This window comes from Polypterus senegalus, chromosome 6, assembly GCF_016835505.1.
Source record: "Polypterus senegalus isolate Bchr_013 chromosome 6, ASM1683550v1, whole genome shotgun sequence".
Taxonomy (NCBI): domain Eukaryota; kingdom Metazoa; phylum Chordata; class Cladistia; order Polypteriformes; family Polypteridae; genus Polypterus; species Polypterus senegalus.
This window is the reverse complement of record NC_053159.1, coordinates 48,393,605-48,419,359: the sequence shown is the minus strand read 5'-3', so window position 1 is coordinate 48,419,359 and position 25,755 is coordinate 48,393,605. Positions and strand designations below refer to the sequence as shown.

The window sequence follows — 25,755 nt, the reverse complement described above, 5'->3', positions numbered from 1 at the left end:
AAGCACAGAAAAAAATGTGAAAGCACGCCCTTTCCGTCTATGCGCGTTTCAGTCCAATTGTATGCTGGGGAGAGGCCCATGAAACTTCTTCCTGATCATTCCGAAAAAAAGATACAAAGCTTCGAAAATAGTGACATCTGGTGGTTGATAGAAATAATAGCAGCCATAAGCTCGACGCAGCCAGAATGAGACAATTATGCCCAACTGCTCGATGGAGATGGGTGTAACTGCAGCCCATAATTACACTCTTTTGGGTCAGAAGAGCTTACTAAAAGCTTAAAACGCTCTTTGAGCTCATTTTCATAATCATGTTATCATTACAACAGGAGTAATGAATGTGAATGTTAGCATGGGCGACAGTGTTCTACAATAAAATAATGTTTAAATAATTGTGTTGTCTAAAAGATGCATTTTATTGCCATTATTAATATTGTATCATTGCATCAGTGCTCATCGGATTGTCGCCTTTTACATCGCTCGTTAAAGTGGCTCTGTATCCTTTGAAGGACCGCTCGCTATTGCCTCACTAGTTGAAATTAATTTGCGACATTGTCAAGTTTGCCTGTTTTATCGGATCTCCTGCAGTTGGCACTAAAGTTACTCATTTATATGATGGAACACCAACTAATAGTGCTGGCTACTCCTTCCAGGCTGATGCAGCTTGACAGCGTTGTACAACGATGCGAACAACTAAAATAACCATTGATTCTTAAAGCCTGTGCATTTTAAAAATATGGATAGTTTAGTAAAAAGGGTCATATTAAAACAACAGTTATCAAAGTAAGAATGATGTTCATACCAAAAACTATATGGGCTCTGAGAAATAAAAATAGAGGTCATTATGTAAGCTGTTTCCAAGACGGGAAACAAAACAGAACAGTTAGACTAGATTTCAACAAGGGACAATGCATGTCGCTTTTTGAATACGTCACCGACAGAATCCATAAGAGCCCGCCTTCCGGAGAAGGATCTCTATTGGCTACTTAATATAATTCCGTAATCTGATTCGTCAAATGACTTAATTCAGGGTCGAGTAATGTAGTATAGATTTGCTCATTTGTACTTGGTCGTGAATTTAATGCATTTGGGTTTTTTTGACCATTCCCTGGTTCTGTATAAAAGTAGAGAAAAACTATGAAATTAGCAACGGTAATCTACGCCTCGACGGTGGTTTTACTTCTCATTGGAATTCGAGAAATGTTTTTCGGCTTCGAAGACAATCAGTGTAGTATGACCTACATGTTTGAATATCCAGAGTACCAGGTGAGCAGCAACAGATGAACTGCTTTCATTATTTAAATATCACATAAGAAAGTTTTCGCCTCTGTTGAGCTTAGTAAATACTGTGGCACCTGTAAGGTGTTATTGGTAGAAAACCTTGTAGAGCCAGCAGGCATAGTCGATCTCGGTCTCGTGCTTTTCCATGTGTCTTTGTAAAACGTAGATTTATTTTTTACAGGTTCATCAAATAATTCGAGACCTGTCTATTGAGATGCTTGATAACCCGTAATTTAACATACAAAATTGTTCAATGTATTGTAACTGGAGACTTATTAAACATCTATCTCTCAGTAAATATTTTAAAGTGGACAAAACCATAATAACATTTTTTATGTCTTTTATTGAATTTGTTGTTACATTTACCTTTATATACCTCAAGAGTGAACAGCAGTAATTTTATTGGTTTGGAGCTGCCCTCTGTCACCTAACTGTATCACAATCAGGATAGAAACAAGGGCAACAAAACTCAGACAGACAATAGTTCTCTTTTTTTCCCTAAATTTCAGCTGTTGTCACCATCATACAGATTTAGGTTTGCAAGGGTAAACAAAAAATGATTTTAAAAACTTTTATTTCAATACCTGTAAGCATTTTTAATTCTGTTACTTTTAGGGATGCTGTTAAGTTCTAAATGATTACTTTGCACACTATTAAAAGTAATTTATTTATCTTTGTACATCTCTTGTGTGTGTACTTATGGTAACACTGGTTGTCAGTTATTGTGTCTTTTCTTATTTTCTTATATCTGTATAACAGTGCTTAATGTTTGTACTTTTCCTCCTGCAAAGAAATTTCCCCCTGGTCTACCAAACTTAATGTGTATAGAAGCAGCACACTTTTTTATTTTTTTGGTTTAGTTCTTAATAAAGTGAAATGAGTTTTTTTTTTTTTTAAACAAAAGACAGTTAATCTCAGAAAATCCTATACACCTTTTAGTCCCGAGTACCATATCTTGGAACCTTTTTTCTGTAAATTTATTGCAGCTTTAGACATGAATATACTTTTTTTCTTTTGAGTGGTGTGGTGTCAGTTGGGTGTTTTTACAGGCAGGCTGTTAATCAGAAGCCAACTCTTATCTTTAACAGAGTTCTTTACCTAATTACTGTACGTTTTTGTTAAAAATGATTTTCTTAGTATTTTTTTCTTTTCTAAGATTCTAAAAATGTATTCTTGCACACATCCATTTGTAAGTCTTTTTACTGATATATTTTTAACGGTTCAAGATTGCACCAGGTATCTAAACTATAAGTGTTTTGACATGTCTCTTTATTCTCTGCATTTTATGTATATCATTATATATAATTTGATGCTATCCTTAAGTGTGGTGTTCGTGTCAATACCTCGACTCAATACAATTTAGAACCATGCAATGGGACTCTGCCTCTGTAGTTAGAACATAACGTGGCAGTGTTGCATGATTGGCCAAGAATGTTTGAATGCTTCAGTGACACGGCTGGACGGCAGAGTGTAGTAAGTCGGTGTTGGTTCGAGCAGATAACAGTAAGTTTGGTTGGTTTTTGGAACATTGGTTTGGTGGGGTGTACTTTCCAGGACTAACATCGTAAACTGACTTAACCCGATAAAGCCTACTATATGAATGAATAGTCGGAAAATTCATTTTTTTTAGGATTGAACTGTTTATTGGATCCTTTTGAGAGTTCAAAAAAAAAATTTTCAATTATGACCTGGAAATATGTTTTTTTTTTTTTTTTTGTATCACATTTGAAAAACCAGGGACCTCATATAACCGGTGCGTACGCACAGAAATGTTGTGTAAGAAATTTTCCACGTTCAAATCACAATGTATAAAACCTACACTTGGCATAAAGCCACGCACTTTTCCACGGTACTTCATACCTTGTCGTATGCAAGTTCTCCGCTCGGTTTTGCAGACTGGTGGCACCCAGCGCCAAAGCAGTGCTACTGTTCCTGTGTGGTTACTTTTTTATTTTTCTGACGTGGCTTTATAAATACACTGAAACTAACCGCATATTGTTTATTAGTGTAATGCATCTGATTGTAATTAACTTGTAACAATATAATGGTCCAAGGAATAGCCATAGTATTCCAAATACCATAACTGCTTTAGCGTTGTTACTCTCACTGCACCTTCTTTTTTTTTTTTTCTTCTTTCAGCTGCTTCTGTTAGGAGTTGCCACAGCGGATCATTTTTTTCCATATTACTCTCGCTGCACCACTCGGAGTATTTATATCACTGTATCTGAGTGGGGAATCATAGCAGCAGCTGATCGGAAAGAGAATTATCGGTATGCAGTATCAAGCACACGCTGTCTCTGCCACGGCAAAACGTTTCAAAGCCTTTCCTGTATGGACCTCGTGGTTTAGAAACAGATTCATACCAAGAACTTTAAATGCACTTAATCAATTGCTCCTCGTAGAACTGTTTGTACTTATAAGTACAATCATCCCACTGTAAACTTGCACTACAGTTACAATTTTACACAACCTGAGCCACTTTATAAAGCGCGTATTTACATAGGATGACAATATCATTTTTAAGATGAAATGCAGCAAAATATGTTTATTATATTATACAGATAAAACGTTAACTTCATTTAAATAATCTATATTCTTCACTGGGACTGGCGTGAAGGATACAATAATTAAACTTGTACTACGAAGATATTTCAATTTTCCTTAAACGTTTTAAAGAATCAGCGCTCTAAGTTTACAGATGGCTTAACGTCTATTACAGAGCTGATTGTGTGGCGATCGGTTACTTGGAGAAAGAAAAGCAAGAATTGCAGGGGCGGCCACGTCAATATATATTGAATATAAAACAGAGAGAAAATAACGACACAGCTAAAAACGCAGTGGAAAATTTTGACAAAAGTTAAACGCTTGTGTCATGAGCACGAGGAGGCAATGCAGTGTCCGCAATGGACGTGGCCATCCACCGTGCATAAGATACCATATTGACATTGGTGGGCGAAGGGGCCACCGATTGTTTCTTTACCCAGGGCCGCCACAAGCCTAGAGCCGCCCCTGAATACTGCTGGAATAAATAATTTCATCGAGGGTCGCGCACAATCACTGCGCCGTAAAACCCAAGTTTAATAACGTGCTTTAACTCCTATCATCATGAAAATATCACGTATACATCTCCGTATTTTTAGTTATTCAGATAGCTGTAATATCACGAATGTAATGGATTCTGTGTCCAGTCGGAGGAAGAGAGACGGTTTAAGAAGCAAGTAGTGATTCACACACAACATAGAGCACATAGAAGATCACATACAAAACAAAGCATTTAACGTGCTACTTTAATTACGATGTGATTTGAGAAACTGGTTAAACAATTTTAAGATGAAGTTTATGATGATCTACTTTAATGACAAAATAAACTACATGATTAAAGTGGAAACTTTGAGATTGAAGTTGACATTTCGTGCTTTTTCCCACTGTGTGCCTTTTTTTTTTTTTCCTCTGTACCCTAATAAGCTTTCATATGACACTCAGACAGTGGGCTACAACTCGCCTTTTCACGGCGACTTTGAAATCTGACAAGTTCTTTTTTATTTCGGGCACTGTGTGAGTTTGTGAACATGAGCTTTCAAGTTTCTCCAACACGCTATGTCACTCGATCAACTTCCTTTTGTTGATTATACCACGGTTTAAACCAACAAATAGTATGTTTTTCCTTTGCCTCCACTTGGTATTCGCTGAAATTCTAATATTTTCCCCCGTGCTTTTCCCATTGTCTTTTCACAGAAGGCTGAGCTTAAGAGCAATTTATATTGATTTGCATATTCAAAGAGGTGTAATTCTGGGAGGATTTGGGGCGGGACAGAAGGCGTGTGCACAGGCGTTACTTTTCACGCTGACCGGGAGTTATGGAGCAGAAGAACGCGGGAGTTGGAGTACGCACAGATTCCTGCATCTGGATTTTTCTGTGTGTAAGCACATTTTGGCTTTTGTTTTTATGTCATGTTATAGTGCGACTTCTACACACGGTATTATACATGAGGCCCCAGGCGTTTCAAGTCATATTCAAGAAATACTCAAGCTTAAATTGAATAATATATTTAGTGCAGATTGAATTTCTGTACATATAATACAAATTTAATCAAGAAATGCACTAAAACAACAACCGATGCACTGACCCATGAAATACATTTATATACTCTGTAGTGGATGGCCGGCTTCATATTCCAGCCCTCACTCCCAGGCCGCCAGAAGGAGCTCTCCCGAGAGCATGGACGGGCCCGGAATTCCAGCAGGGCTTTATGGACTATGTAGTTTTTATGCACAGCCCTGCTGGATACCTTGGGGACCACTGGGAGTCGCTGTCGGGAGGCCAGTGGACTCATTTGCACACTATGACCCGGAAGTTCGTCACAGGAAGAGTGACGGGGTTCCAGGGTGAAGAAAAGCATTATTTACCCTGACCCGGAAGGAATAAGGACTTGTGGACTGTTGGAATGGGAACACTTCCGGGTCAGGGAATATAAAAGGACTGAGGGAGCTCCCAGACGGCGAGCTGAGCTGGGTGGTAGGAGGGCAATGCATCTGGGAGTGGAGGATTGATTATTGTTATTGGAGTATTGTGGTTATTTATGAGTAGTGTGGAGTGGAGGGTGTTTAGTGCACATAATTATAATAAAACAAAAGAATGATTGTGGCACTTTTACCTGGTGTTTGGCGTGGTACCTGAGGGTTCAAGGGAGCGCTACTGCCCCCTACTGTCACAACCCATAGTATCATATTTGATTCACACATTTTCCTGATGGTTTTTCTATAAAATATTTAATAAAAAATTAAGTTATGAGCTGTTTCACCCTAGTAAAGACTTATTTTGAAATATCACATTTTTTTCATTTTACTTACTGAAACTGTTTTAAAATTAGGGCATCTTATCACTTGAAAACGGAGCTAACTTCCACCTTGCCTGCAGCCATCTTGGATTCTTGGAAAAAGTTGTGTTTGCCACCTGTGATGCATAGATCATCCACCAGGGGGAGAAAACATGTATACAGTAATCCCTCGCTATATTGCGCTTCGACTTTCGCGGCTTCACTCTATCGCGGATTTTAAATGTAAGCATATCTAAATATATATCACGGATTTTTCGCTGGTTCACGGATTTCTGCGGACAATGGGTCTTTTAATTTATGGTACATGCTTCCTCAGTTTGTTTGGCCAGTTGATTTAATACAAGGGACGCTATTGGCTGATGGCTTGGAAGCTACCCAATCAGAGCATGTATTACATATTAACTAAAACTCCTCAATGCTATAAGATATGCTTCCCGTGCGGTGCTTGATTGTTTGCTTGTCTATATCTCTATCTCGCCCTCTCTGACATTCTCTGCGCCTGACGGAGGGGGTGTGAGCAGAGGTGCTGTTTGCACAGAGGCTGTTTGCTTAGAAGATACTGACGCTCCTCTAAAAAATGCTGCGGCAAACTTAAAAGCACACATATTGATTTTTTGATTGTTTGCTTTTCTTTGCGAGCGCTCTCTCTCTCTCTGAAATTCTCTGCTCCTTAAGAGAAGAAGATATATTTGCATTCTTTTAATTGTGAGAAAGAACTGTCATCCCTGTCTTGTCATGGAGCACAGTTTAAACTTTTGACTAAAGGGTGTTATTTCATGTCTAGAGGGCTCTAATAATGTTAACAGTGTGGGAGAGTTTATAAGGGCTTAAAATATATAAAAATAACTATAGAAACATATGGTTTCTACTTCGCGGAGTTTCATCTATCGCGGGGGGTTCTGGAACGCAACCCCCGCGATCGAGGAGGGATTACTGTATTATTGTATACAACTAGTGCTTGAGGAAAATGGTAATCCTGTTACTAAGGAACAGGCCTTAGAAATACCTGTATCCAATATGATATGGCATTATACACCCTTTGACAGCTCCGGAACCATAAATAATTTAGAACGTATCGCCATTTGCTTGGTACGTCGAAATCTATCTTTGGGCAGTTCGGTTTTGGCATCCATCCTTCTGACATCTATTGGCAAACTGAGTGAGGACGGCTGGGTATTAACAATGGTCATAGTTTAAATTTTAGCTGATCTCAGATCTAAAATGACCACGCCAACATAATTACTCCGACTCTGATTAGAGTCGTAAAATATGGTTTGTTTTGAAAATTTGTTTGCCGGAAAAAATCAAATGAGGTGCGCCGAGGAGCTGAGTTCACGTCTCGCAGCCCCATTTTAAATAGGAACCTCTTCATTACATTGGCCAAAAAGGTCTATTTTAAGAACAAATCAGTGCCATGATAGCAAAATCATTTCAAGGACTTAAAAAACAAATAATTCTTTACAGAGAAAGTATGGATTTCACAAATGTAGAATTTGTAGCCCTATTCGATCGGGCTCCTAGTCGCTAGTAATAATATAAAAAGGGGGCTGTGGTCTTATACAAATAACTTTTTTTTTTCTTGTTTATCATCTATCCTGCTAAGGTGTCAGAATCAATTCCATTTTCAATTACTTACCTAAAATTCATTCATTCAGTTTCTGGATGCTTTACTGTTGGCATGACACAGGACTGATGGTAGCGCTCACCTTTTCTTCCCCGGACAATCTTTTTTCCAGATGCCCCAAACAATCGGAAAGGAGATTCATCAGAGAAAATGAGTTTACCCCACTCCTCAGCAGTCCAATCCCTGTACCTTTTGCAGAATATCGGTCTGTTCCTGATGATTTTCTTGTAGAGAAGTGGCTTCTTGCTGCACTTCTTGAAACTAGGCCATCCTCAAAGTCTTTGCTTCACTGTGCATGCAGATGCACTCACACCTGCCTGCTGCCATTCCTGAGCAAGCTCTGCAGTGGTGGTGCCCCGATCCCGCAGCTGAATCAACTTTAGGAGATGGTTTTGGTTCTTGCTGGACTTTCTTGGGTGCCCCGAAGCTGCCTTCACAATAACTGAACTTCTCTATTGTAACTTAATCAGCACACTTTCACCTGTGCTAACGACCGGATCACTGAAGTGATGTCAGCAGGCCCTTTTGTGGCATGGCTGAAATGCAGTGGAAATAGTTTTTTTGGGATTAAATTCATATTCATGGCAAAGAGAGGCTTTGCATGTAATTGAGGATTAGGGCAGGTTATGCTTGGTCACAGAGGCAACTAAGCATCATGTCTTAGCCATGTTTGTATCGGACTAAAGATGAAGCTTAACAGAGAATTTTGGATTGAGAGTTCATGAAATTCCAGCTGGATGAGAAATGTTACACTATCGTATAATCTGATGTTGCAAAGTGGTCAAACATTAAAGGCTATACTATCTATTGAAAAATGCCAAGAATTAATACTGTCACATTTAAACAATGATGTCATTTGCCCCATTGCCTTTTTTCAGAGACAGAAGGAAAATATATAGTAATTAAAAAGGTGTTTACCATAATGTTAAAATTGTTACATATAAAAAGTACCAATTCTATAGAAATAAACATGTAGTGCAGAGATGTATGATGTATGAGAAAAAAATGCCACACTTAAAGGTTTTCTAAGATCAACTGTGGTGTTCTCCTGTCGTTACATACTAGAGCTTTTAAAATACCAGCACAAATAAGGTTTAGAAAGAAAGTCATTTTTGATGCAAATCATGATAGTATTTATATGTACATTGTAAAGTAATACAGATTCAATTGCATACCTCATTAAAAACATCCATTTGACTTTTTTTATAATAGTCCATTGTGACAGGGGGCGCTATTGCTCCCTTAAACCCTTCTCCAAGACGTCAGACACCAGGTAAAAGTCCAATAATCTTCTTTATTTGGACAAATACAGTGCACTAGCACCCTCCTCTCCACTATACTCAATAAATTCACACAAATACACAATAATAATCTCTCCACCACTCCCAGACGCGTTGCCACCCTTCCACCCAGCTCAGCTCATTGTCTGGGAGTTCCCACAATTGTTTTATAGTCCGTGACCCGGGTCAGATCAAAAACTCTTCTTTTTCTTCACCCCGGAAGCACGTCATTCCTTTTGTCCATGTGACTCGGACGTACTTCTGGGGCATAGGGCAAATAATAGTCTTTGGGTCTCCCTGCCACGACCCCTGGTGGTCCCGATGTTATCCAGCAGGGCTGTGGATGAAAACTCCATAGTCCATGATGCCCTGCTGGAATTTGGAGCATCTCCATGTCACAGCGAGGGCTCCCTGTGTCGGCCTGGGGGTATTGGCCGGGATGACTGGCTGGCCATATACCACACCATATTGTGGTTTTTTTTCCCACTAGTGAAATATTAAAAATACAAAATTATTTGTACTTGAGAATATGGTAGTAAAATAGAAACACTGAAGATAATTTGTTATCTGGTATTCATGATGATGATTTCCATACATATGTTTGTGGTTACATTCCGTGCATCCCTGTAGTATCATCCAAGGCCCATCTATTCCTTGAAAATCCGATTGATGAAGGAGCTCAGATTGTCTATAACAAAGTTTAAGCATAGCACAAATCAATTGGCATTTCCTAATGATTATAGAATTGCAAAAAACAACTTTATATGCTGCAGAACATGCCTGACGAGTGTGCAAACCATTTCTATCAATTTGACTTTTTTTGGTAAATGAAATTCAGTAAAATGCATTTATCCAAAGTCCTATCAGTGACAGAAAATAATGTTATTTAAGCTTACCAAATTTCATAGGTGCAAAACATTGCATTTGTGTACAAATAATGGCAGCACCAAGCTAATTACAGGCTGACTATGTAAACTACAAAGCATTCATATCATCAATACACCGGTCATTCCTTTTAAAGGACATTTATGTAAATGTCCAGTCATACTGTGCAATCAAACATTCTGATGGGTGCTGACTCCTTCAGCAGGAGCAACATTGGGGCAATATTCCAGCGACAGAACCTATAGCTTTTTTTGATTTCTAAATGTACCATATATGTTTGTATTTAAATGTACAGTACATTATTGTAATTCCAAAGTATTGTAATAACACGAGCAGATGCTTACTGTCTCATAGAAACATTTGCTGCTACCACCTTTGTTTGTCACTAGTTGGGTTTGGTTTGAGTCTGCACCATTTGTGCATGATAATAATGAAATGCAATAAATCTCTTTAAAACACTTTATTAATAAGAACTGGGGTTCAGTATACCAACAGCGTTCTCTTTAGTAAGAATACATAAAACACACAAGTCATTACTATGTACTGAACACAATAATTCACAAGTAACACATTAATAAAAATGAGCATTACAATCAAGGCATCACTTCCACTAAGATGAATAAAAGGATAACATCAGCTGTGAATTTCACATGCACAGAATGCTAGGGATGGGCAGATTGATACCACGGTAATACTTTGATACTCAAACAGTACTCATTTGGTATCAAGTACCAAGAGAAAATATTAATTACAATTAAGATACAGTGACAAGATTCTCCTGGCCAAGACCCAAAATTTTACTTCCGCACCTTCCGCTCACATGTACTGGAATGAACTGATGCACTGTGACACAAGAAAGAATCTAATAAACCCCCACCCCTCATGTAAATGCACAGTGTGTGACAATGCCTGACCGAAAGTGCATCGTTGTATGGTGCTACTTTTTAACAAATTGAAAAAAAATGTAGCCTAATGCAGTGTGTGCAACAACTTGGTGCAACACAGTGGCAATACAAGCAACCTATTTAAACATTTAAAAACCAGGCATCCTGACCGTCATAAAGAAATGGGGAAATGTCAAAGATTCACATCCGAAACCCAGTGATTTAGCTGTACCCAGTGCCAGACAAGGGATGCTGCTGGAGAGTTTTGAAAGAAGCACAAGACAATATCCAGGTAGCTCTGCTGCAAGCAGAGTTATTTAGGGTGGGATTTACTGGAGACTTTTTTTAGAGGATTGGCGATTCTAAATTGGCCCTAGTGTGTGCTTGGTGTATGGGTGTGTTTGTGTGTGTCCTGCGGTGGGTTGGCACCTTGCCCGGGATTGGTTCCAGCCTTGTGCCCTGTGTTAGCTGGGATTGGCACCAGCAGACCCCCGTGACCCTGTGTTCGGATTCAGCGGGTTGGAAAATGAAAAATGGATTGATGGATTTAACATTTTGCCATTTTCCACTGATAATGGGATTAATTATGAAATGTATTGCCTTTTGTTAGCATAATGGAATAGTGTTAAAAATCTATCTCCTAATTTAAATGAACTATTACAAATATCTTGTATATAAACGTCTATAGATGGAAGTGCGTGTGTCTGTCGGGCTTGGAAGTGATAGGTTGAGTAGGGGTAAGGGCTCCACCTCCGAGGATATGCAAGCGAGGCCAACACGTCGGCGAAGCAAAACCTCAGAAGAAAGTCGCTCACTTAGCAGCTAATACAGAAGTGAGGTGAGGACATCGGCAAAAGGAAACCCCAGAAGAAAGACAGTTGCTTAGCTGCTAATGCACAAACAATACTGTGTAGCGGGGCTACATAGAAGTAATAGTGTTGTTTGTGTTCGTACCATGTGCGTCTTGTTTCCATCTTCCCGTTTACTGTTTGTGTGTGTCAGTGATGATGGAAGGAGATCGCAGCCCCAAACCTGGAAAACACCGGTTTTCAATTAATCAATTACATTCGTCACAGGACTATAAAAACAATCAAGAGGAAACAAGGAAAGAGGAGGAGAGAGAGAGAGAGAAGGAAACATTCATTTTATGACCATGAACCACTTGTACCTGCTGTATTCCACTTCACGTATTTCCATCCAGTTTGTCTTTCATTACGCCGGACTCACTCCAACACCCTCATCACGAGAGACCCCGGGGTCGGATCATTTTCCACCATCGCCGAGGATACACAGTGAGGCTGTTCCATTTTGTTCCGGGAATTACAAACACTCCATATATCGGTTAACCAGTCCTCTGCATTCAGGACAATTGTTACTTGGACTCAAGTTCACGACCGTTCATTTCCATGCTTCATTCATTCTTTTTTGATATTTGTGTTGTTTGTTATACTGTATGTTGCAAGGGAGGGGTTGTTATATTCATATAGGGATTTGTCACAGTGTTGCTTTGGTGGAGGGATATTTAATTTGTTTAGCTTGTCTGTTTCATTTAATACAATTTATCAGTAAGTTTACATATCTGCTTTTCTTTTGTGCTTTTTTACTCCGTCGATTGTGGGGGGAAAGGTTTATTTTGTTAAAGGTATGGCTTGATTAAGATTTAACCTCGGCAATTAATCCAGGCCACAGGTCTTGGGGGTGTAGCTGCCGGCCGTGTAAGGGGCTAATGCACAAACAATACTGTAGCGGTGCTACATAGTAATAGTATATTCTATGTGTACAGCCGAGTGCGTGTTGTTTTCACTGTCCCGTTTACAACTCGTTATGTGTATGTCGGTGAATGTTGTCCCAGTAAGTGCAGAGGGGACGGATAATGCAGAGAGACTGCAGCCCCAGGACGGAAATCGCCAGTTTACACACCAGTTACATCCAGGACATTTTACATTTAAAAAAGAGGAACGAGAGGCGACAAGGAGAGGCGGAGAGAAAGAGGAAAAGAAAAGAAGACAATTTATCCAACTATCTACAAACTCAAGACTGCTATTCATTGCTTTATTCCATCATCACGACAGCCAACCATTTCCAGGACGTTTACAGTAAGATTGTATTGTTGTCAGGAGGAAGCACCATAACACCACAACCAGTTTCTGTACTGCTGGACTTTATTTTGGGACACATTGTTTCACCACATTTTCAACTGCCGTGTTTTTCAGATCTATGTTTGTATTTGTGTTGTGTGCTTTTAATTGTTGTGAGGCAAGGGAGGGATTATTGTAAATACTAGCAGAATACCCGCGCTTCGCAGCAAAGAAGTAGTGTGTTAAAGAAGTTATGAAAAAGAAAAGCAAACATTTTAAAAATAACGTAAGATGATTGTTAATGTAATTGTTTTGTCATTGATATGAGTGTTGTTGTCATATCTATCTATTTATATATATACTGTATGTGTATGTGTATATGTGTGTGTGTGTGTGTGTGTGTGTGTGTGTATATATATATATATATATATATATATATATATATATATATATATATATATATATATATATATATATATATATATATATATATATATATATATATATATATATATATATATATATATATATATATATATATAGCAAAATACCTATGATTGGCATGAGAAGTAAAAAGAAAAGGAAACATTTTAATAATAACGTAACATGATTGACAATGTAATTGTTTTGTAATTGTCATGAGTGTTGCTGGTATATATATATATATATATATATATATATATATATATATATATATATATATATATATATATATACACACAGACACATATATAAACATATATAAACATATATATACATATAAACATTATATATATATACATACATATACATCTATACACATATATATATACACATACTGTATATATACACACACATATATACATACTGTATATACAACATATACATATCTACATATATACTGTATATACACATATATATACAAATCTACATATATATATCTACATATATATATATATATATATATATATATTAGGGGTGGGACTCGATTAAAAAAATTAATCCAATTAATTAGAGGCTGTGTAAGAATTAATCTTGATTAATCGTATGTAATCGACACCGTAAATTTGCCCCAAATCGCAAAATTTTTTTTTTTTTTTTATTTAAAACGGTTTTAGTGGGCGACAGAATCAAATAATAGACATGGACATGAATATTGTAAACTGAAGCTGTTTTAATTTCTGAAAAAAAAGCTTTTAAACTGCATTTGAATTCAAAACAGAAACAAAAATATCATCCCTGGTTAAAATTGGGCAGACTTAAAAATAAAGTGGTAGTTTAAGTACTTTAAGTACATTTTCAGAATAGTATTGTCTTTAAATAATAATAACCAAAATTTCACCATAAAGTGCAGTTTTTCTTCTTAAAAAAATAAGTCAGAAACATAAAAGGTAATTTGACCAGCTTACTCTTTAAACTCTGAGTAACATTAGCCAAAATTATTTTGTACATTAGGCTAAAACAGTGTGATCATTGAACATTTTGTAATTAGATGTATTTAGAATTACTAACGGTCACGGAAGTCCAATGATCCCCAGTAAGAGCCACAAAGTCCGCTTTCTGTAATGCATCTAATTTTGCTTGCTTTTCAGTGTGCACAAAACCATGCTTTTATCAAGGCTTCGCTCGGGTAGTCGAAATGATCAGTCGTAGGAACGCGCTTTATTCATTTTTGTAGCTGTGATGTGTGCATCAGTGTAATGGATGTACCAGGAAATCATGTATTGACAAAAGTTCCGCTTGCTTGGAATTGAAAGTGTGATTAAATGCGTTATTTTTTAACGCGTTATGGAGTACATGCATCGAAGCTTCTCAGCTGTGCTTGTGCTAAGAAAGGGAAAATTTTAAAAATAACGTAACATGATTCTCGCTAACCTAATATTTTTCATACGTCCCAAACCAAGGAGATCGAAGGTAAAATGAATCGGTAGCTGTACATAGTCAGTACATCCCTCTCGGGAATCGAACCTCGAATGTCGGCGTTAGAGGCTAAGACTCTACAATTGCGCCACAGCGTGTGGCTTGTCTATGCTAAAGTATGTATTGTAGATCGGGTATATATATACATTTATATATATATACCCGTGTATCGCAGTGGAGAAGTAGAAGTTATGAAAAAGAAAAGGGAACATTTTAAAAATAACGTAACATGATTGTCAATATACAGTAATTGTTTTGTGAGTGTTATTGAATGTTGCTGTCATCAAGGATTTGATTATCATTATTTCTTTCAATCAGGCTCGTATTTGTAGGATGTGTTCAAGTTACATTCCGTGTTTGTCAATCGCTGTAAAGATAAGAGGTTTCATTCATCGATTAGTTCCTTACTGCATCAATAAACAGCTCGTCTTCCTTTTATCTGTGATGTGACAAACTGCATGCACGGGTTTTTTTACACTGTCTTCCTTTAGCAGGACATTCACTTTTTCCACCGTGTGCTTTGTTTCCGCAGTAGCTGCACTTATGAATATGATTGTATGTATAAGACGCTTCATATTTTTTTGCTGCCTTCTCAATTGTGTAATTCGGTTTTGTTCAGCACTCTTTGGAACTGTTGCTTTTGTCTGTGCACTGCGCCAGTTCACGTGAGCCGCTTGGTGTTCTTGCATCGAAGGTTCCCAGCTGTACTGGTGCCATCTTGTGTAATGTCAGCTAAGACCCGGCACTTAAAAGTTTCTCTCGCAGTTTCAATGAGTTTGTGCCAAACACCACCCTGACCATCTCATCTTCCTCTGCATAAGCACAGTCCTTCACACGTGAATATTTACCGGCAGTGTTTGTATTGGATTGCCGCTGATGGACGGCCTTATATGGGCAGGCACTAAATTACAAACGCTAGTGGCAGCCTGTCTATGAACTTAATTTAATATAAACTTACGGTTCACGCCGTGCTTTGTTTCCGCAGTAGCTGTACTTATGAATATGCTTGTATGCATCATTTGCTTCATAATGTTTTTCTGCCTTCTCAATTGTGAAATGGCGTTTTGTGCTCATCGCTGGAGTTCTTCCTTGTTCTCTACGTACTTACGTAGGAGGTGTGATGATGTCACGAAACTCCCCCGCGCCATCTCCAACTCAAGACTCCATTACATTATATGGGGAAAAAATAGCTTCCAGTTATGACCCTTATGCGTAGAATTTCGAAATGAAACCTGCCCAACTTTTGTAAGTAAGCTGTAAGGAATAAGCCTGCCAAATTTCAGCCTTCTACCTACACGGGAAGTTGGAGAATTAGTGATGAGTCAGTGAGTGAGTGAGTGAGTGAGGGCTTTGCCTTTTATTAGTATAGATTTGTGTTAATATATAAATTAGTCACTGGTGTTTTTGGGATGAGTGGTAATGTGCATAAACGTATACATTTTTATTTATTATCAAATGTTTTTCTGTCTCATTTTACAATATATGTGTTTAATTTGACTTATCCGTAAACTGTCTCTGGTTATTTCGTTGTGTCGGGAAAATAAGACATCTTGTTAGGAGTACGGCTTGATATTGGAGGAAGAAACCTCAGGTATTCCAAGTTATAGTCTTGGTAGTGTAGTGGCTGGTCTTGGGTAAGGGGTTGGCCCTTACAATGCAAGCACGTCAGCAACATGAAACCTCCTAGGAGAGAGATGCCCAGAGTAGTTCCTTTCAATTACCTGACATCTCTACATTTCAATTTTTTTTCCCGACAATTTCAATTCTTTCTAGGACCCCATGCTTTTTGCAGCATGGGCTTACACTGCTAGTAGTATATATAAATAAACATTAAATAGATTAACACAATGCAAAAATACTGTTTAACTGCGCCTAATCTAAAGGTGAAAACTTTATTTGAAACTACTTTTTCTTTCTGAAAAATTAGCTACAGAGTAAATATCAGTAAAATCAAGTTTAAATTTTTAATAACATCAGTAACAACTTATAGTGTATTAAAAGATCATCTTCATACTTAATCTTGTACTTTTATTGTTTATATTGTTTTATGAGTGGCAGGGTGGCACAATGGTAGCACAGCTATCTTACGTCAAGGTTCATGTCCTAGGCTTTCCCTGTGTGGAGTTTGCATGTTCTCCCTATGTCTGTGTGGGTTTCCTTCAGGTGCTCCAGTGTCCTCTCACAATCCAAAGAGAGTGCGCCCACTGCTTGCTGGGATAGGTCTCACCTTCCTTGTGACCCTGCCTTGGATTAGTGGGTTTGGGAAAATGGATAAATTGAAGATTGCACTGTATTAGAAAGTGCAATTGAATAAAAAGAAAACTAAATAATCAAACCAATCCATTCATTTTCTAAACCCACTTTATCCTGAGCATGGTTGCAGTGTATCCCAGAAAGCCTAGGGCTTACTTTGTCTAGGGATTATTCCTACCGTATCAGTCCATCACTGGGTGAACACATACCCAATAGGGCCAATTTAACATCACCAGAAACCTAACTATTATGTCTTTGTACTGTGGGATGAAACTATAGCCCCATTGAGGAAACTCACACAGATACAGAGAGAACATGGGACCCGCGATGTGAACTTTAATTTCCTTACTGACAGGCAGCAGTGCCACTGTGCCACCCACATAACTAAATGACCATTACATTTGATTATCTTCCCTTCCATATTTAAAGTAATTTAATTGCACCCTTTTCAGACGATTCCTCTAAAGCTCAAGAGATTGTAAGGAGTCTAGCTGAAACAATAGCCATTGATTTGCAGCCTGTTTGAATTGTGGAGTTAGGTAGTTTCTGTCAGTTTGTGAAAGTGCCGGATGCTTAATATAAAATCTATGATGTCTGTTGAAATTCCAAACCTGTATGAGCAAGTCAATCTAAAATTGAAAATGTCTCTAGAATCTGCTGGCATTATAGCTCTTACTTCTGATATGTGGATGGCAAGAACAACAGAGGCCTACTTGACTGTCTTATGTCATTACATTGATCAGAATTGGCAAATACAGGCTTGCACTCTTGAAACAGTCAATGTGCCTGGACAGGACTTGGCAGACAGTAGTTGTGCTTCTCAATAAAATAACTGAAGACTGGGAATATTTAACAAGATCTATGCCGTGATTACAGACAATGAAGCCAATATGGTGTCTGCTATTTGGAAAACCAATTGAAAACACATTCCATGTTTTTCTCACACCGAGTCTTGTTGTCAAGGATTCCATCAAGACTGACAGAAGTCTTCAGTCTGTCTTGATAAATGCAGCACCATTGTTAGGTTCTTTCACCAAAGCATCAGAGCAACTGACAAGCTAAAAGAGGTACAAAGGCAGTTGCTGTTGCCAGAACACAGACTACTTCAGGCAGTTGAAACATGATGGAACTCGGTTTTCTATATTCTACAGAGACTGTTAGAGCAACAGCAAGCAGTTACGACAGCACTTTGTCTACTTTGCTTACTGAAAGTGTGAAAGAATGTTGTCAGATCAGCCTGGTCATTGATGTACTGAGACCATTTGAAGAGGCAACAAATGAAATGTCAGTTGAACAGTACGTATCAATTTCAAAAGTCATACCCGGGGTGTCTCTACTGCAAAATATATTGCAAAATTGATTATTGTTCTTGTCCCTGATTATCTCCTGTTCGTAGTTTATGGACTGTCTGGTGTCAACCTAGTGCATGAGGATTGAATTGGATTGTTTGTTAAACTTTGGAAAAGGGGAGCTCCCAATCCTGTCGCTCTTCTTTATCAGGATTTACCAATAGGACTATTTTTTACATATTTACTTGCAGCGACCTGATCTCTTGATTATTCAATCTCCATCATTTCACTACTTTGGTTGCCATTTGCTTTGGACTTTGTTATGGACTTCATAGTGTGTGGTTTGTGTTAGTTGTTTGTTGTTTCTGAGTTCATGTTTATTGTGTATTCCCTGGAAAGGGAACTGGGGTGGGATCATTTTAGTTGTGTAGATAGATTTCATTTACTATTGTTTAATACGTTCGTCAGTTTCTGTTTAAATGCTGTTCGCTTCTTTGTCTCTGTGAGGGTGTGTGTGTGAGTCGGCCCAAGGCTGGGTGCATTCCTGGGGTCCTCGCCAAAAAATTTAATTAATATTGTCAACTATTAGACCACTACAGGTTTTTGCGAGCTGGGTAGGACCCAGGATTCATTTACACACCCTTCTAGTTCCGATATCCCTTTCACTTACGCAGAAGTCATGTCTGTTGAGAGCACAGTGCAGGGTGAGGAGCTTGAGCTGAGTGCACCGTTGATGGATATGCATCTGTTGCCTAGGCCATGCCACATCACGGTCAAAGCCACCCTTGAGGAAGCCTTGTGCCTGCTGGATACTTTGTGCATCCAGTCTGGAGCAGCCCGAGGCCAGTGAGGGATGAGTTCTACAAGACCTGATACTGTGCCTAGAGCAATTGGAGGCGCAGATGGATGACAACGCCTGCAACTTTATCAACACAGACAAGACTGTACACAACCTCATCAATGCCACAGCTGCCTGAGTATCCATTGAGGCGGCTGTCAGGGTGCAGCATCTTAAATAGTCCTTTTCACGGTGCATGCAGCGCCAGGAAACGAGTATGAGAGAGGAGATCAGGAGGTAGGTGCAGGAGAGCTGATGTGCTGTCTCGCAGCCACTGAGACAGTCAAGTCCTATGGTGAGGATGGAGAATGACTGGGGATAGTCGTCCTTGTTGCTTGTAGTGCCACAAATGAAGTTCCCAAAGCTTGCCCCTCCGTGTGCACCCACGAGCATTGTCAATTTTGGATGACTGGTTCGTGGAGCTGCATCAACGGAGCGGTATAGAGCTACGGGGACTCCTTAGCATGGCACTCAGCTGACCGGCTCTTGCTTGGTGTTTTACTGAACGGCACAAGTGTAACAACTGGGTAGAGTTTCGCACCCCCTTTCTGAATGCATTCCTCTCGAATGAGTAACATTCAACAGGTGCTGTTATTAAAGAAGCTCCGGACCTTGTGCAAAAGCCATCTCGGAGTCTCAAGAACTTTGTCTTTGAATTCTGTGCATTGCGCCCGAAGTGCCGTTCTGACATGTGCGTGGAAGAGAGATTGCGACGTGCCCTTGATGTATTTGACCCTCAGGTGGCAGCTACTCTAAACGGGGGGTTGTGAAGTTGGTGGACAAGTTGGTAAAGTTGGGGTCCCAAGTGGAAAAGGACTGGGCGGCCATTGGGGTTGGGTGCTCTCACAAGGGTCCCATGCCTTGAGAAGTCCCCTGACCCAAACCATGAAGAAAAGCCCTGGCAGTACCCTGTGCTGATCTTACCAGGTTGCAAGCCGCCTTTAGTGGTGCCCATGCAAATGCGAGGGCTCACTGGATAGGCGGTTTTAGATACAGGCAGCACTTATACTCTTGTTAAATACAGCTTCTGGGAAAAGCTTAAAGTGCCTCATGAGCAGTTAAGGAAAAGTGTGAAAGTAAAATTCTTTCTCGCGGATGGAAGGGCACACTGGGCAAAGGGCAAGGTTCCAATGGGGCTCTGCTTGCATGAGATGCACTGGGGGACAGAAGTATACGTCCTGGAAGACAACCACCTATCGATGCCCTTATTACTCAGTGTGGACTCATTTATGTCGGTAGGGCTTGCCATCTATCTACCTGTTACGGCATGAGTATGAGTTGCCGGGGGGTGAGGTCCATCAGTTTGGGAGGAAGGCTTGGAGCAATCTGGTCTGGTCTAATTTGCATTATTACCTTGCAGCAGTGGTTGTTAAGCCCAGCCCAGTGGAGAAGGCAATTATTAAACAGCCAGAGATCGTTTGGCTACTGCTTAAGTGGTGGCACTCTGTGTGGACGACAAACTGGGTTGGACTGAGGTGGTGTGTCACAACATCCACACAGTCACCCCAGTTCGACACAGAGCTTACAGAGTGTCCCCTTTTTAAAAGAGGAATAGTTAAGGAGTGGGTTGACCAGATGTTGGCGGATGGGGTCATCGAGCCTTCTACCTCACTGTGGGCTAGCCCTGCAGTGCTTGTTCAATTGCCTGATGGGACCTACCAATTCTCAGTAGACTTTCAGGAGCTGAAGAGGAAGACCGTAGATGACGCCTACCCCATGCCCCTCGTACATGACATCCTTGAATCATTACATGGGGTGGCAGTCTTCAGCTCCCTGGATCTGAAGTCCAGGTATTGGCAGGTGAGGATAGTGAAGAGTAGCATAGAAAAGATAGCTGTCATCACCACGGAGGGGTTATTCCAGTTTTGGTTGATGCCCTTTGGTTTAAACAATGCAGGGCCATCATTCGAATGAGTGATGAAGCAGGTCCTCCGGGGACTCGGTGAGAAGATCTTCTTTGTGTACATAGATGACATCATTATGTTCTCCCTATCTGTTCGACAACATCTTAAGGACCTTAATTCAATCTTCCAGAGACTACACAAGGCTCCTCTTTCTCTCAACACCAAGAAGTATAGATTTCTACAAGACCAGCTAACTTTCCTCGAGCATGTGGTGTTCGCAGATGGGCTAAGGGTGGACCCGAAGAAAACTAAGCCCATCTGTACCTGATACGCTGTCCCAAGTGCATGAGCACCGAGTGCGCACCTGTGGGATGTGCAGTGTCGGTCTCTAACCCTTGGCCTGATCTTACCTTGAAAATGGAGGACATTGTTCAATCACAAGCTACTAGTCCTGTATGTCACGGACTGAGGGAGTGATCTGGAAAGAGGCCTGACCGCATACATTATAGAGAACTTCAAGGGGCCCCGTATTGCTGTGCTCCAACCAAAGATTGGGATTGCCATTATCAGTTGGTTGTGCCCGAGGCCTATGTGCCCCAGTTCCTACAATACTACCATGACAGCCTGATCGGTGGTCACATTGGACGCACCAAAGCAATGTTTAAGATCCTGGAGGTGGCATGGCGGCCGATGATACGCAAAGACATTTGGTCCCATGTCCAGACTTGTACCACCTGTCAACAATATAAAACCCCACCTGGCCTCCCCTCAGGTCATCTTCAGCCAGTGACCATCACCGCTCAAGGGGAATGCCTAGGCATGATCTTATTGCAACCATTTCCTATCAGTAAGGACATGAAGACCTACCTGTTGGTGGTTGTGGACTATTTCACTAGGTGGGTGGAGCTGTTCCCCATGGCTATTGCCACAGCCAAGAAGATATGCTCCACCCTAAAAGATGAAATATTCACCTGATGGGGGGTGCCAAAAAGGATTGTCACAGTTAGAGGTCCGCAGTTTACCGGCTTGGTGTCTATAGAATTTTGGAAGCAGTAGGGGGTGGTCCACCTGAAGACAACAGCATACCACCCTAAATCACACCAAGCAGGTGAATTGGACCCTGAAGACTATGATCGTGTCCTTCATCGGAGACCACCATCAGGAGTGGACTAGGTGGCTGGCTGAGCTTAAGTTCGCATTAAAATCGGCAGTGCTTTAGGTTATGGGTGAAACCCCTGTGCTGTTAGTTTTAGACTGGCAGCTTATGGGTCCTCTGGAAAGGATACTAGGCCATGACCCACCAAAACCAGATTCCTCCATTCATAATCCTCTCCAGACGTTACAACAAATTACACAATGGGTAAAGGATAGGAAGGTGATGTCCCAGTCCAGACAATCTTGATCATACAACCGGAGACATTACCCTGTACAATTCTCAGTTGGAGAGAAAGTCTGGATCAGGACTCCTCCCCTTTCCAAAGCCTTCTACAAATTCATGGCCAAACTGGCTCCAAAATGGATCGCCCAGCTGAAATACTACAGAAAAAGGTCCTGTGACCTATTCTGTACAGTGGGAATTGCTGGGACCAAAAATATAGACACAGTAAACATCACTAACCTCAAGCCTTGGTTTGGCCATACACCCTGGACTGGGGGTGGGGATTGTAGTAGTGCTACCGGGCAGTAAAAACTTCATCTCCCAGCAGTCCATGCAGGAGCTCTGATTGGACACTAGCCAAGGATGCTGGGGCTGCTGGGGGCAAGAAGGCCAGAACGTGTTTTTAAAGGAGGCCGGTTCTACAAAGAGGGGAGGCTGTATTGTGTCTGGAGTTACCCGTTTGTTTTGTCTTCCCCTTTATTGCCTGTAGATTATTGTTGTTGTGCTGGATTATCTCCTGTTCTTGTGTATGGATTGTCTAGTGTCTGCCTGCTGCATGAGGAGTGAATTGTATTGTTCATTGACCTTTGGAGAAGGAGTGCTCCCCATCCCATCACTCTTCATCATCCGGATATATTGGTAGGATTGTTCTTTACATTTACTTGCAGCGATATGATCTCTGGATTATTCAGTCTCCATCATTCCACTACATTGGTTGCTGTTTCCTATGGACTTTGTTATGGACTTCATTGTGTGTGGTTTTTGTTAGTAATTTCTGAGTTCATGTTTATTGTGTATTTGCCAGAAAGGGAACTGGGGTGGGATTGTTTTAGTTTTTGTAGTTAGTTTTAATTTATTGTTGTTTAATACATCCGTCAATTTCTGTTTTAATGCCATTTGTTTCTTTGTCTCTGTGAGGGAGTGTGTGCGAGTCGGGTCAAGGCTGGGTGCGTTACTGGGGTCCCCACCAAAAAAATAAATTAATCAACATCAGCAGACAGTGTGAACCTTAGCTGGGTCTTTTCAGACCGTTACATACTTACCTTGGCAATGACATTCATGTCTTTGGTGACTCAACCTATGAAGTCAGTAGACGGATTGGGTGAGTGTGGGGGGTCATGAGGTCACTGTAAAGAGGTGTGTGGCGCTTTTGATATCTATGTAGTCTTTAGAGTCCTGGTGCTTCCTGTTTAGGTAAATGGTTTTGTGTGACCTGAGATGAAGACTGGACTCCTTTGGTAATGTGTCTCTTTGGAGAATCCTTGGGTACTGCTAGTTCAACTTTGTGTCAAATGAGCAGTTGCTGCATTGTGAGGGAGCATCTGTTATGGCACTATGGCCATGTGGTGTGATTCCCCGAGGGTGATCCGGCTTTCAGGTTCCTCTTTGTTGAGGACTCGAGTGGCTGGATCATGCCAAGGGGGATGCCTAAGTAACAACTAGCTGCAGCAGATAGTTATTTCCAGAGGGTAGGACTGGGCCGCATGTCTGCCTGTGGGTTTCCAACCAAGATGCTGAGCTGTTTTGTCATGTGCTGGGTGTGGCAATGCACTGTACTAATACATGCTTCCCAACCTGATTGCTTTTCAAGGGAATTGCACAGTTAGCACAGATTTATATATTGAAATGCGCAGGTTCATGGAAGAAAGAATTATTCCAAGATTTGAGAACCCTTTGCTTTGATGGAAATGAAATGACAATGCATTTCCGGTCCTCTGCAAAATGGCAAGGAAATACCTGGGAAGTGTTGCCACCTCTGTTCCTGCAAAAAGAATATTTTCAATGACAGGAGAGATACTCAGAATAGTGAAATAGAGTTAAGCCTGAAAACATCAACATATCACTTAAGTTGCATATTTTTTATTTACAAAAAGTAAGTGTAAAGCTAATATGACAAGACCATTCTTAAAAAAACAGAAGTTCACAATATAATATTGTAAATGTGGAAATGTTACTTGTTTTTTGTAAATGTTACTATTGTAATGAGATTAGTTCAAGTACTTTTGTAAAATGGTGTCTTTTTTTACATTCATTAAACAAATTACCAAATCTTAAAAAAAGGTATTTTATTGTGTTTGTATGTTCTACTTTCATCTATTAAAATACACTGTGTGCACAATTATTAGGCAAGTGAGTATTTTGACCATATCATCATTTTTAATGCATATATTCCAACTCTAAGCTTAATTAACTTGAATGCTTATTGGATTTAAGCACGTCCGGTGATGTGTATTAGTGTAATGAGGGAGGGTGTGGCCTAAGGAGATCAACACCCTATATCAAGGTGTGCAGAATTATTAGGCAGCTAGTTTTCCTCAGGCAAAATGGGCCAAAAAAGAGATTTAACTGACTCTGAAAAGTCAAAAATTGTAAAAAGTCTTTCAGAGGGATGCAGCACTTTTGGAATTGCTAAGATATTGGTGTGTGATCACAGAACCATCAAACATTTTGTTGCAAATAGTCAACAGGGTCGCAAGAAACGTGTTGAGAACAAAAGACGCAAATTAGCTGCCAAAGATTTGAGAAGAATCAAACGTGAAGCTACCAGGAACCCATTATCCTCCAGTACTTTCATATTCCAGAGCTGCAACCTACCTGGAGTGCCCAGAAGTACAAGGTGTTCAGTGCTCAAAGACATGGCCAAGGTAAGGAGGGCTGAAACCCAACCACCACTGAACAAGAAACATAAGTTGAAACGTCAAAACTGGGCCAAGAAATATCTGAAGACAGATTTTTTTCAAAGGTTTTATGGACCGATGAGATGAGAGTGACTCTTGATGGACCAGATGGATGGACCTGTGGATCAGTAATGGGCACAGAGCTACACTCCAACATGGAGGTGGGGTACTGGTATGAGCTGGTATTTTTAAAGATGAGCTAGTTGGACCTTTTTGCATTGAAGATGAACTCAAAATCAACTCCCAAACCTACTGCCAGTTTTTCGAAGACACTTTCTTCAAACAGTGATACAGGAAAAAGACCATGATTTTTATGCAGGCCAATGCTCCATCACTTGCATCGAAGTTCTCCACTGCGTGGCCAGCCAGTAAAGGCCTTAAAGATGAAGGAATAATGACATGGCCCCTTCCTCATCTGACCTAAACCCTATCGAGAACTTGTGGGCACTTCTTAAACGCTAGATTTACGGGGGAGAAAAACAATACACCTCTCTGAAGAGTGTCTGGGAGGCTGTAGTCACTGCTCCACAAAAAGCTGATCGTCAACAGATCAAGAAACTGACAGACTCCATGAATGGAATGGCTTAGGACTGTTATCGGAAAGAAGGGTGGCTATATTGGTCATTGATTGATTGATTGATTTAAATTTTGAAATGTCAGAGATGTTTATTTGTAAATTTTGAGGTGTTTGTTTATTATTTTCACTATA

General features: G+C 40.1%; 1 protein-coding gene across 2 annotated transcripts in view; it reads left to right on the top strand.

Moving 5' to 3' along the window:
- The first annotated feature begins 1,034 nt into the window (after positions 1 to 1,034).
- The window catches only part of pgap1 (post-GPI attachment to proteins inositol deacylase 1), a 348,101-nt gene continuing 323,380 nt past the window's right edge, over positions 1,035 to 25,755 (top strand). For both annotated transcript variants that reach the window (XM_039755984.1, XM_039755983.1), the window contains exon 1: positions 1,035 to 1,263. In XM_039755984.1, the coding sequence (XP_039611918.1) occupies positions 1,135 to 1,263 (129 nt within the window). In that variant the 5' untranslated portion in view covers positions 1,035 to 1,134. The remainder of the gene's footprint in view (positions 1,264 to 25,755) is intronic.